This window comes from Mustela lutreola, chromosome 1 (assembly GCF_030435805.1).
Source record: "Mustela lutreola isolate mMusLut2 chromosome 1, mMusLut2.pri, whole genome shotgun sequence".
NCBI classification, from domain to species: domain Eukaryota; kingdom Metazoa; phylum Chordata; class Mammalia; order Carnivora; family Mustelidae; genus Mustela; species Mustela lutreola.
Window position 1 is genome coordinate 219582197 of NC_081290.1, and position 14465 is coordinate 219596661.

At 44.1% G+C, this 14465-nt stretch overlaps 1 protein-coding gene across 3 annotated transcripts in view; it reads left to right on the forward strand.

The window, feature by feature from the left end:
* The window catches only part of ME3 (malic enzyme 3), a 219176-nt gene that overhangs the window by 186539 nt on the left and 18172 nt on the right, over positions 1–14465 (forward strand). For all 3 annotated transcript variants that reach the window (XM_059187140.1, XM_059187132.1, XM_059187123.1), the window contains exon 8: positions 9657–9766. In XM_059187140.1, the coding sequence (XP_059043123.1) occupies positions 9657–9766 (110 nt within the window). The remainder of the gene's footprint in view (positions 1–9656; positions 9767–14465) is intronic.

Genomic DNA, 14465 nt, shown 5'->3' on the forward strand with positions numbered 1-14465 from the left:
GATGACAGACGATACCACACTGTAGGACCTGAAGGACCTCTTCTTCATAAAGCCATTACTTTCAAGAGAAAGAGATATTGCTGAATTTCCTAGTCCAAAGAAACAGATATGGAGTTAGACAAAATGAGGAAACAGAGGAATATATCCCAAATGAAAGAACAGGACAAAACCACATGAGGAGACAAAAGCAAAATGGATATAATATGCCTGATAAAGGATTTAATGGTCATAAAGATACTCACTGGACTTGAAAAAAGAGTGGAGGACATCAGTGAAACCCTTAACAAAGAGATAGAAAACACAAAAAAGAACAAATCAGAGATGAAGAGCACAATAAACAAGATTTAAAATACACTAGGTGGACTAAATAGCAGGCTAAAGAAAGCAGAGTAACAAATGAGTCACCTGGAGGAGAGAGTAATGGAAAGTACTCAAGCTGAGGAGGTGAGAGAAAAAGAAAATTATGCAAAATGAGAATAGACTTAGGAAACTCAGTGACTCCATCAAGCATAAAAACATTTCCATTATAGGGATTCCAGAGAAAGAGAAGAGACAACTGGTTCAGTCAGAAGAGCATGTGACTTGGCCTCAGGGTCATGAGTTTGAGTCCCACAATGGGTGTAGAGATTACTAAAAAATAAAATTTTAAAAAGTTGGGGGGGGGTAGGGGGGCAGAAAATTTATTTGAAGAAATAATAGCTGAAAATGTACCTATCTGGGGAAGGAAAGTAAAATGCAGATCCAGGAAGCAGAGAGATTCCCCCACCCAAATCTACACAAGGAGGTAGGTCTATATCAAGACACATAGTAATTAAAATGGCAAAAGTAGCAATAAAGAAAAAAAAATTAAGCAGAAAGAGAAGGGATCCCTGGGTAGCTCAGTCAGCTGAGTGACCAACTCTTGGTTTCAGTTGAGGTCATGATCTCAGAGTCCTGGGATTGAGTCCCATGTCAGGCTCCTTGCTCAATGGGAAGTCTGCTTGTCTTCCTCTCCCTCTGCCCCTTCCCCACTCACACACACACTCTCAAATAAATACATAAATCTTAAAAAAAAAAAAAGTGAAAAGAAGACAGTTATATACAAGGGAAACCCTATAAGGCTATCAGGGGATTTTTGACCTGAAATTTTCCAAGCCAGAAGGGAGTGGAGTAATATATTCAAAATGTTGAAAGAGAAAAATCTGCAGTCAAGAATACTCTATTCAGCAATGCTATCATTCAGAATAGAAGGAGAAATAGTTTCTAAGACAAAAGCTAAAGAAGTTCATGACAACTAAATCAGCGCTACAGGAAATGTTAAAGGGAATTAGTTGAATGGAAAGGAAAGACCATAAACAGAGTAGAAAAATAGGAAGGAACGGGGCACCTGGGTGGCTCAGTGGGTTAAAGCCTCTGCTTTCTGCTCTGGTCATGATCCCAGGATCCTGGGATCGAGCCTTGCATTGGGCTCTCTGCTCAGCAGGGAGCCTGCTTTCTCCTCTCTCTCTCTGCCTGCCTCTCTGCCTACTTGTGATCACTGTCTGTCAAGTGGATAAATAAAATCTTTAAAAAAAAAAAAGAAATATAGGAAGGAATAAAAATAATTATATCTGTAAAAATGAGTCAAGAAACTAACAAAAGGATGTATATGCAGTATGACACCATATATCAAAAATGTGGTGAGAAAAGGAATAAAGCACTCAAATGTAAGCAGCCATCAACCTAATATAGACAGCTATATGCAGAGTATGTTATATACAAACCAAATGGTAACCACACATCAAAAATTAGTAGTAGATATGCAAAACATAAAGAGAAAAGAATCCAGGTATATCACTAAAGAAAGTCAGGAAACTAAAGAAAGTCAGGAAAAGAATCCAGGTATATCACTAAAGAAAGTCAGGATCCTCTGAAAGGATCAGAGAAGAACTACAAAAACAACCACAAAACAAGTAACAAAATGGCAATAAATATATACTGATGAATAATTACTTTCAATATAATAGATTAAATGCTTTAGTCAAAAGACATAGAGTGAAATGTTTATAGCAGCAATGTCTACAATAGCTAAACTAGGGAAAGAATCCAGATGTCCATCAACAGATGAATGGATAAAATAGATGTGGTATATATATACAATGGAATACTATGCAGCCATCAAAAGAAATGAAATTTTACCATTTGCAATGTCATGAATGGAACTAGAGGGTATTATGCTGAGCAAAATAAGTCAATCAGAGAAAGAGAATTATCATATGATCTCTCTGATATGAGGAATTCAAGGGATAGGGTGGGGAGTTGTGGGGGGTAGGGAAGGAAAAAATGAAACAATATGGGATCGAGAGGGAGACAAACCGTAAGAGATTCAATCTCACAAAACAAACTGAAGGTTGTTGGTGGGTAGAGGGTAAGGGTAAGGTGACTGGGTTATGGACATTAGGGAGGGTATCTGCTATGGTGAGTGCATAATGTGTAAGACTGATGGTCCACAGACCTGTACCCCTGGGGTAAATAATACATTATATGTTAATCTTAAGAAAAGACATAGGGTGATGGCATGGAAAAAAACAAGATCCATCTGTATGCTGCCTATAAGAGACTCACATGCAGACTGAAAGTAGGGGTATGGAGAAACATTTATTATGCAAATGGAAAACCAGAGTAGCAATACTTATATCTGAAAAAATAGACTTTCATACTAAGACTGTAAAAAGAGACAAAGAGAGGCACTATATAATAATAAAGGGGATAATCCGACAGGAAGATATAATAATTGTAAACATTTATGCACCTAACATGGAAGAACCCAAATGCATGAAGCCGTTCATAACAAACATAAAGGAACTAATTGATAGTGACACAATAATAGTAGGGGATTTTAACATCCACTTACATCAGTGGGCAGATCATCCAGAGAATCAACAAGAAAAGAATGGCTTTGAATGACACACTGGACCAGATGAATTCAACAGATATATTCAGAATATTCAATCCAAAAAGAGCAGAATATACATTCTTTTCACGTGCATATAGCACATTCTTCAAAATAGATCACATATTAGGCCACAAAACAAGTTTCAACAAATTCAAAAAGACAAAGTCATACCATGCATATTTTCTGACCACAATGCTATTAAACTAGAAATTAATCACAAGGAAAAATCTGAGAAGACCACAAATACATGGAGGTTAAATAACATGGTACTAAACAATGAATGTGTCAGGCAGGAAATAAAAGGAGAAATTAAAAATACATGGGAACAAATGAAAATGACAAACAACAGTACAAAATCTCTGGGATGCAGCAAAAGCCATTCTAAGAGGGAAGTTTATAGCAATACAAGCCTACCTCAAGAAACAAGAAAAATCTCAAATAAATAACCTAACCTTACAACTAAAGGAGCTAGAAAAAGAAGAACAAAGAAAACCCAAACCCAGCAGAAGGAAGAAAATAATATCAGAGCATAAATAAATGATATGGAAGAAAAAAAAAAAACAGTAGAACAGATCACTGAAACCAGGGTGATGATTCTTTGAAAAGATCAGCACAACTGGTATGAGCCAGACTCATAACAGGATGGAGGGAGGGGGAATGGGACTCAAACAAAATCACAAATGGAAGAAGAGAAATAACAACTGACACTACAGAAATGCAAAAGATTGTAAGAGAATATTATGAAAAATTATATGCCAACAAATTGGGCAACCTAAAAGAAAGGGAAACATTTCTAGAAATATGCAACATACCAAAACTGAAGCAGGAAGAAATAAAAAATAGATTGATTACCAGCAGTAGAATTAAATCAATAATCAGAAAACTCCCAACAAACAAAAGTCCAGGACCAGAGAGCTTCACGGGTAAATTCTACCAAATATTTAGAGTTAGTCTTCTTAAATTTTTCCAAAAAAAAAAAGAAAAATAGAAGAGGAAGAAAACTTCCAAATTTATTCTGCAAGGCCAGGATTACCCTGATACAGAAACCAGATAACCAGATAAAGTCACCACAAAAAAGTCACCACAGGCCAGTATTTCTGATGAACACAGATGCAAAAATTCTCAACAAATTATTGGCAAACCAAATCCAACCACACATTAAGAATCATTCACAACAATGCAAGCTGGTGCAACCACTCTGTAAAAACAGTGTGGAGGTTCCTCGAAAAACTGAAAATAGAGCTACCCTATGACCCAGCGATTGCACTACTGGGTATATATCCTAAAGATACAAACGTGGTGCTCCGAAGGGTCACATGCACCCGAATGTTTATAGCAGCAATGTCCACAATAGCCAAACTATGGTAAGAACCTATATGTCCAACAACAGATGAATGTATAAAGAAGATGTGGTGTATATATACAATGGAATACTATGCAGCCATCAAAAGAAATGAAATCTTGCCATTTGCGATGATGTGGATGGAACTAGAGGGTATTATGCTTAGAGAAATAAGTCAATCGGAGAAAGACAACTAACTATCATATGATCTCCCTGATATGAGGAAGTGTAGATGCAATGTGGGGGGTTTGGGGGGTAGGAAAAGAAAAAATGAAACAAGATGGGATTGGGAAGGAGACAAACCATAAAAGACTCAATCTCAAAAAACAGACTGAGGGTTGCTGGAGGGAGGGGGGACGGGAGAGGGTGGTGGGGTTATGGACATTGGGGAGGATGTGTGCTATGATGAGTGCTGTGAAATGTGTAAACCTGGCAATTCACAGACCTGTACCCCTGGGGATAAAAATACATTATATGTTTATTAAAAAATTTTAAAACTAAATTTAAAAAAAATCATTCACCACAGTCAAGCGGGATTTATTCCTGGATGCAAGGAGTGTTCAATATTTGCAAATCAATCCATGTGATACATCACATCAATAAGAAAAAAGATAAAAACCATAATTATTTCAGTAGTTATGCAGAAAAAGCTGTTGACAAAGTATATAATTAAAAAAAACCCAACAAACTAAACTTAGAGGGAATATACCTCAACATAATAAAGGCCAAATATGAAAACCCACAGCTAACAGCATACTCAGTGGGGGGAAACTGAGAACTCTTCCCCCAAGGTCAGGAACATGACAAGAATGTCCAGTCTCACCACTTTTATTCAACATAGTCCTAGCCACAGCCATCAGACAAGAAGAAGAAATAAAAGGCAAACATTTTGGTAAGGAAGAAGTAAAACTTCCACTATTGGCAGATGACATGGTACTAGATGTAGAAAACCCTAAAGACTCCACCAAGAAAATACCAGAACCTAATAAATGAATTCAGTGAAGTCCTCGAATGCAAAAACAATGTACAGAAATCTGAAGCATTTCTATACATTGCTAATGAAGCAACCGAAACAGAAATTAAGAAAACAATCCCATTTACAACTGCACTAAAAAGAATAAAACACCTAAGAGTAAACTTACCCCAAGAGGTGAAAGACCTATACTCTGAAAACTATAAAACATTGATGGAAGAAACTGAGGACAACAGAAAGAAATGGAAAGACATTCCATATCATGCATTGGAGGAACATATTGTTGAAATGTCTATAGTACCCAAAGCCATCTACAGATTTAATGCATTCCCTATCAAAATATCAGCAACGTTTTTTATAGAACTAGAAAAAACAATCCTAAAATTTGTAGGGAATCCTAAATTACAGAACTAGAAAAAGCAATCCTAAATTTTTACAGAACTAGAAAAAACAATCCTAAAATAACCAAAACAATCTTAAAAAAAAAAAAAAAAACTGAAGGTATCACAATTCCAGACTTCAAGATATACAAAGCTATAGTAATCAAAACAGTATGTATGGTACTGGCAAAAAAAAAAAAAAAAGAAAAGAAAAGAAAAGTAGACACATCAATAAAATAGAACAGAAAGACCATTAATAAACCCACAATTACATAATCAGATAATCTTCCACAAAGCAGGTAAGAATGTCCAGTGGGAAAAAGACAGTCTCATCAACAAATGGTGTTGGGAAAACTGGACAACCACATGCGAAAGAATGAAACTGGACCACGTCCTTATACCATACACAAAAATAATCCCCAAATATAATAAGAATCTAAGCATCAGACCTGAAACCATAAAAATCCTAGAAGATAATACAGACAGTAATTTCTCTGACATCAGTCAAAGCAACTTCTTTCTAGATATGTCTCCTGAGACAAGAGAAACAAAAGCAAAAAATAAAGTCTTAAGACTAGAGCAAAATGAAAAGCTTCTGCACAGCAGAAGAAACAACCAACAAAACTAAAAGACAACCTATGGGAGAATGGGAGATGGTATGTGCAAATGACCTATCTGATAAAGGGTTAGTATCCAAAATACATGAAGAACTTATACAACTTAACACCAAAAAATGAATAAATAACCAAGTAAAAAATGGGAAGAAGAAATGAACTGACATTTCTCCAAAGAAGACACACAGATGACCAACAGACACATGAAAAGATGTTCAACATCACTCATCTTCAAAGCAAGGCAAATCAAAACCACAATGAGATATCACCTCACACCCATCAGAATCATTAAGATTAAAAACTCAAGAAACAAGTGCTGGCGAGGACGGGGAGAAAGAGGAACCTTAGCGCACTGTTGGTGGGAATGCAAACTGGTGCAGTCACTGTGGAAGACAGTATGGAGGTTCCTCAAAAAATTAAAAACAGAACTACCTTATGACCCAGTCATCACACTACTGAGTATCTATCCAAAGAAGATGAAAACACTAATTCAAAAGGATACACGCACCTCCATATTTATTGCAGTGTTCTTTACAGCAGCCGTATTATGGAAGCAGCCCAAGTATCCATCAGTAGATGGTGTGGTCTGCATACACAGTGCAGTATTATTCAGCCACAGGAAAAAAAAGAAAGCAAGCTTGCTGTTGGCAACAACATGGATGGAGCAAAAGTGTATGACACTCAGCAAAAGAAGCCAGTCAGAGAAAGACAAATACCACACAATTTCACTCATGTGGAATTTAAGGAACAAAACAAGTGAACAAAGGGGTAAAAAAGAGACAAACCAAAGAACAGACTCTTAACTACAGAGAACAAACTGGTGGTTACCAGAGCGGAGGTGGGGAGGGGGGGGTGGGTATGTGAAATAGGTGAAGGGGATTAAGAGTACAGTTATCTTGATGAGCTCTGAGTAATGGATAGAATTGTTTAATCAGCGCGTTATCCGAAACTAATATAACACTGCATGTTAATGACACAGGAATTAAAAAATAAATTTAAAAGTAAAATATAAAAAGTATGATAAAAATTTACTCCTGAAAAACTAAGTTTAACATGAAAACTCTGAACAAAGGTATTTATTTCTAATTCTTGCCTTATTTTTACCTCAGAGTAGTGTTGCTTAAAGGTCAAGTGTGTGTGTGTGTGTGTGTGTGTGTGAGAGAGAGAGAGAGAGAGAGAGAGAGAGAAAGACAGAAAGAACATGCATCCATTGCTTTGTTGTCTGACCTTTTCAGCATTTTAGCTCCAGGCCAGTCGTGGGGCAACACTGGGTGTCTTGTGAGGATTATATATAGCAAAATGTCACCAGCAACCAAAGACATTCTGTCCCTCTCTCAAACCAAATACTTGAAATTCACACCCTGGAAAAAAAAAAATCCACAGTAAATTTTGACTCAGCAAGAATAGCATTAGGTTTGTGCACAGTGGGTTTTCTTTTTCAGTTTTTTCCACTGTATAGAAGCAGGGGAGCCGGATGGTGGGCCTGGAGAGACAGCGAGCCCCTCTCCTCACTCCAAATAGCCCTTGCTCTGTGACTGTGAGGGAGAATTGTTGCCAAGAGGACATGTGTGTTTCGCACGTCACAAGTAAAAATCACCCCAGTTTTCATGCTCATAAGAGCCCACGGCAGTTGCCCGGGCAGACATGACTGTGCCCAATGACAGATGGAAAACTGAGGCAGAAGTGACAGGAGTGAAGTGACAGGTGTCAGACCACTCGGAGCCAGGTCAGGCACACCAACCTGCTGACCCATGCCCAGCACTGTTAGTACCTTGACCATGGAAGTCACAGTCTCTTCATGTCTGCCCCTGTCACATGAACCCACCTCCAGTCCTCCCCACAACAGCTTCAACTCACTAAGATTCTGGAAGGACCGTGGAAGGAGAAGTATTTACCTGCCGCTGGATTTCTATCGTGCAGGGTAAGCCAGGCACAAAATTAGGACGTTGAAAAAGAAGCTTCTGGGCTAATTCAGTACTATGCACCCCTCATAGCCACCAGCCTCATTGGAAGGATGCCCCCAATAGCACAGGGAGGCCCCCAGCTGCGTGCCCCAGCTGGCAGGAGGCATAAATCTTTCCAGGCCCCACATTAGTCCTAAGCCTCTGGTTCACACCAAGTGGGGAGTGGCAGACCCCTTCTCTCTATCCCTTGCCCGAGCATTCCTGGCTGATAAATCAGGGCACTTTTTCTCAATGAACGTGAACTCAGATACTGTTAGACACAAATGGATCGATGTATGTATGTCTATGTATTAGGTAATTTCTAATAATTTGTGCCATGCTTGTTTCCAATAAAAGGCACGAAAATCTCACAATGAGGATCAAGAGCAAGAATGGAGTCGGGGGACGGGTGTGTGCAGAAGGGCAGGCTGAGGTTGCCCACGGCACAGGAGCAGAAAACCAAGTGCTCAGCAGACTCACAGCATCAGCAGGAAGAATGGGTTATGGATACAGTGGCTTTGTAGGAAATACGGACTTTTCCCTGACCCTGAAGTCTAAGAGTCAACTGTAGGATAGATTTTGTTATTAAGCTGCTATCAAGCAGCTTAATAGGCAAGGCCTTCACCCACAAAGGCAGGATTTCTCAGAACTTCTGGATGGTCAAAATCCAATCTGGGGGTGGTCATGACCACACAATGTATACGTGTATCACAGTATCCCACTGTACAACTTAAACAGATGATTGTTACTTGTCAATTCTACCACAATAAAGGTGGAGGGCATTAAGGCACATTCCCGAGCCCTGCCCCAAACTCCCTGAGTGAGAAGCTCTGGCAGATGATCCTGGGCTCTGTACTTCGAATAAGGTCACGAACTGATTCAAGTGTCCCTAGAAGTTGGCCAACACCCCTATTAAAGGGTGGGGAGATGACAGTGGCTTCATGTAGTGGCCTTTGCCAGCCTTCCTGCATCTGAGCAAGGATACAATGCCTGAACCCAGCAGAGTCTCTAGTGGAGGAGCTCCAGGTCTCAGACCTGGAGAAACACCTGCAGGCTGCAGAGCTCTCCAGGCCCCAGTGGTTGGGAAGTTGGGGTCTCTGCATACACTTGGGTGGGAGTGATCTTGCTCCTGGGATTTCAGATGGCTGCAGGCCCCCAGAAGGGCAGGCCCCATTTCAGTCTTTCCATCACACGCCAAGATCTGCCATCCATAGCCTATGCTAGCCCCAGCCTACATTAGAGTCAGGGATGGGGGCTCAGAGGACCACCAGGCCTGGCGTTCCTGCTCTCTCCAGTTCTGATCCTCATCCATAATGGGGCAGGTAGAACCCAGGGGTCCAGGAGCCAGCCAGATGGCAAAGAACCCCAGTCCAGGAGCCAGCCCCACTACCTCTTGTCCAGTGCCTGCTCACTCCCCAGGGCAGGCTGGGATCTGCCAGGGACTGGCTGTGGGGAGGCAATCACAAATTCTTCCCTTTCCCCGCCCACAGGTTTGGAATAAATTGCCTCATCCAGTTCGAGGACTTTGCCAATGCCAATGCCTTCCGTCTGCTCCACAAATACCGCAACAAGTACTGCATGTTCAACGATGACATCCAAGGTAAGGCTCGCCCCACCTCACAAAGCCACTGAGGACTAAGGCCTCCCCAACAGGCCGCCCTGGGTGCCAGAGTGGGGGCACTCCCCCCCCCCGCTCACCTGCTGCCAGCCACTGGGGAAGAAAGAGTCTTTGTGTTGGGGTCAGCTCCCACTTGGCTAATTCTTAGCTCTCTGACTATGGAAAAGTCCCTTTGCTGGGCCTCAGTTTCCTCACCAACAAGTGATAGGATTACTGCTTCAGAGCAAAGTCAGAATTACGTGATTCCCTAACTGAGAGAAAGACTCCCCAAGGCTGCCATTTTCTAGCCAGTTGAACTTGGGCTAATCACATCTCTGAGCTATAGTTGTGTCGTCTAGTCATTGGGAATGGTAAGAACTGTCTTGGAAGATTATTATGAAAATTTTAAGAGCTATATAGAGCTATAGAATTTCAAATTCCATACATTTCAATGTATAGAAAGTACTGGTACGTAGGACTCATGAGACCACAGCATCAGTCCCCATAACAATGGCCTTTCCCAGCCACAGTAACTCACCCTTGGATTTCCCGAACTCTAGGTATAGCCCTTCAGGGAATCACAAGAGTCCCTTCTCCTAGCTTGGCTGGCATATATGCTACTCAGAATGATAACTATGAAAGACATTGACACCAGGGCGCCAGGGCACTCCAGAAGCCAAAGAGAAGCATCTTCTAGTTCAGGGTCAACCAGGTTACCTGTTCTATGGCCCAAAATATCTGAAGGCACTTGCTTCTTGCTTGGAGATGCCAATATGTGAACCTGGAGGGGGGGGGGGGGCTCACACATCCATCTCTCCTGATCCAGACCCTCTCAGTAAGAACTTTGGGAAATCTTCTCAGTATTTTTTAAGTTTAGGAGAAACTTCAGGATGTACAGATTATTATTTAACAAATGATGTTTGGCAAGCAAAATCTTTCAAAAACAAAGATGTATGTCAGAACAAGAACAAGCTGGTGGAGGACAGGTGTTGGTCCTTGGGAATAAAAGATTGGCCAACACTTTTTTTTTGTAGATGAGACCCAAAAAGGTCACAACTTTTCATCACATCAGTTAGGTTGACACCCAGGAGAATTCAAACCCACATAGTAATAGCTAAGGTTTAGAGCTGAATATTTATTGTACATCCAGCACTGTTCTAAGCACTTTACACCTTTAATCCTATGAGATTTTATCATCTCTGTCTCAGAGATGAAAAAACTGAGGCACAGAGAAAATAAGTAGCTTACATAGAAAGTGTAGTGTTGAAATTGGGACTCTAAGTTCATAATCACTCGCCACAGTGTTCTGAGACCTTACACTATTACAGAACCAAAGGCCCCTTCCTTTCCTGTGACCCACATTAAGGGCTAAAGAAATGTGATAAATGGCGCTTTTTTTATCAGTCATAAATTTTCAAGAGGCAGGATAGTACAGTTAAGCATATTATTAGACAATTAAGATCAAAATATATGACTTCAGCACTTGGAAGCATGGGTAGCCAGAGAGGGGAGTCCCCGTTAGGGAAGCTGACCCATGGCAACCCCTGCCCGCTCAGGGGATGCTGTCCCCCCAGATGTCTGGGCCTGGGCCAGGCACTGGCCGCCAGCCCAGCCTCACCCAGAAAGTGGGGTGCTCTGTATGGACAGAGCAGCCCATTCACTCCCTGCCCGCCTGCCCGCCACCTACCTGTTAGCCCAGCGGGCAGGGGTGGGACGGTGGCCCTGGAGGAAACAACTGCTGGCTGGCCCCTGACCGATTCCCCGCCGCGGCCCTCACTCGTGAGTCAGCAGTAGGACAGCCGTCCCCCTGGGCCCACGAGGCTGCCGAGCTCAGAAGGGGGAAGTGGAAAACAATTCCGCGGGGGCCGCACACCTGGTACCCTCCAGATGTATTCAGTCATGTGTGTATATCCTCACAAACACGGGCACAGGCACACATCCAGGCCCTGCCACCCCTCTGCCTCCACTGCCCCCACCGCTGCCAGAGAGCCCCGCTAGGATGGAATTAGGGCTGTCCACTCCCCAGTCACAAGCACATTTGCATTCTCCCACCCCCGCCCCAGAAGCATAAGGCCCCCCCTTACACCCGCACCAACCTCTCTGACCTCTGACCTCCTTCCCTGTCTGTTCTCTCTCCACATGGAAGTTCTGCTCCTCAGTCCTTCCCCATCATCGTCCCCCAAGGAACCCCTGCTTGGCGTCCACCACCCAGTGGCACCCAGCCCACCACCCAGTCCACCACCACCTTCCCTGTCCCAGGGAAGACCTCACATCGGCCTTTGCTCCCGCAGTCTGACGTGGGTCCCCACCGGGAGCTCCCGTAGTGCCCGATTAGTGCTTTTACCTCACTGCACCCCAAACACCCACACTGAATCGTCTGTCTCCCCAGGAGACGATAAGCTGCCCGAGGCAGAGACCATGTCACTCATTCTCATTCCCCGGTTCCCAGCATAGTGTTTGGCCCATCGAAGCTGTTTCGTAAGGAGCTGGGAGAGAATGAACCAATGCAGTCTGCACGCACACGGACCTCCTCAGAAGCCCACCCGCAGCTCCGGTTGGTGGGTCGAGCTCGGACACCTGCCCCTGCAGCCTCTCTCTGTCCAGGTCCCCATGCACGCTCAGAGGCAGACATAACTCCACATGTGCACCCTCACGCACGCACACACACATGTGTAGCATTTTTAATTAAATCAATTCACCGGTTTTGTTTCCTGTCTATAGCCAGTTCCAGCAGACTGCCTTTTGCTCCCAGGCAAGCCAGGTGGGAAAGTTTTCCGGGCCCCACAGCAGACCGCAGAGGAATTTCCCATTCTTTTCTCAGATATTATAGACTGAAGTCATGAATCTAAAATGCGTAGCAAGAACTAACAAATAGTTCCAGAATGTCAGGACCCCTGTAATATCAAGTCTTTGATCAGGACAGCCTGACGGTTAGGTACGACCGCGTAAGTGACAACTGTGAACAGACGGGCAGAGGAGCACGCCCCCCCACCCCACTCCTCCCCAGACCTTCCTTCAAGAAAAGAGTCGTCCCACCTGCTGGCAGAGCTGTCAGCTGCATCAGGCAGAAAGTCTCAGCCAGAGAGAGCCACCTCGCCCACAGTCCTGCCTGCCGAAGATGCCCTCACATAGGGATGAGGGAATAGAAAAGCCCAACCATTGTGGCCTAGTGCAGGACAGTGCGGAGGGGACATCTGAACTCCAGAGCTCCCCACGGGGTCAGCTGAGGCTTTAAGGACTACCTACAGCCCCGCTTCTCCTCTGCCCCATCCTGCTCCCCCCAGCCCCTTCCAGAGGTGCTGATCCCAAGGGCATTTCTTGGTAACCTCCAGAACACTCCATATGGCTCAGAATCTGCTTCCCAGGGAGCCCAACCTATGCAAAGTGATAACATTTTGCATGCACACAGGACTTTGGATGTAAAAAGTGTTTTTTGTCCACAGTATCTCACAACTTCCTCAGATTAGCTCCTCTCCCTTCAGGGAGGAAGACATTGCGGTCTCATGTCACTGAAGAAACTGAAGTTCAAGGATTACCTTTTGCTCCCGGTCACATAGCCAGAGAGGCACAAGGTGGGACTAGAACCTAGTTATTCCGACTCGGCTTCTCCTTCTGTCTCCATGACACCGGGCTGTCTGTTCCCCCATGGGCATGGGGCAGGGCAGCAAGTCCTCTTGCTAAGGATTAAATTCCAGATGCAGAAGTGGGGCTGTCCCTGATCCCCAGCAGCCTGCTGCTCCCATCTTCCCCATCCCTCCTCCAACTCCCCCAGTTTACAGACCAGAGAGGAGGCCCAGAGAGCGGAAGGGGCTTGTCGCCATCACCGGCTGGTTACTGACGGGTCCGGGACCAGAGGCCTATGATGTGTGTTCTCAGTGCTAAGTGGGCAATTAGGAGATGGGCGAGGGATTCCAGGACTCGTGGGACAACACGGACGAGTAAGCTCATGCTAGGATCGGCCCCTGTTACCTCCAAATACAAAGTGAAGAGAAGTGAGACCTAAAGCCATATGGCCATGCTCAAAAATAAAGAAGGAACATCCGGTGCAGAATTGAAGAGGGTTGAGAGAGAGGAGGAGGGAGGGAAGAAAAGAGGAAGGCATGACAGGGGCAAACAGACAAGAGGAACAAATTGCATGTGGTTGCTGGGGCCAGGCCCAGCCCACCCCAGCAGGACTCATTGTCAGACTCTGCCCAGAACCCCACACGTGGTAGGGACTGGAACCCAGCTGCCCACATGAAAATGAGACTGGGGCCACACTGCCTGCTCTGAATACCAGCCCTGCCTCCCCTCCTTGGTAGAACAAGGAAGATCTGACTGAAGGCTTCAGGATCCCACCAGACTACACTCTGAGAGGGCAGAGCATACCAGGGGCTGACCAGGAGCTCTAGTACCTAATCTGGATGGTGTCCTGGCCAGTGCTGCTGTCCCACATGCTTGGGCTTCCCTGACCCCACAGGGCCGTCTGCAGGGCAGGACCTCAGGAACCCGAGGGCTGGAAGGGTCAGGCACTCCCCAGGGCTGCCAGCGGACTCCTCTGCCCCCACCCCGGTTGACTCAGAAAGCCTCTGCCACCCCAGGCTGGTTCTGTGAGCCAAGCTGCTCACGCACTGACCTATGGCCGGCAGTGTCTGCAGGCATTTTGGAAAAGGCAGGGGCTCAGGGGACTTGTTTCATCTGGGCCCAGAGAAGCATCCTGTCT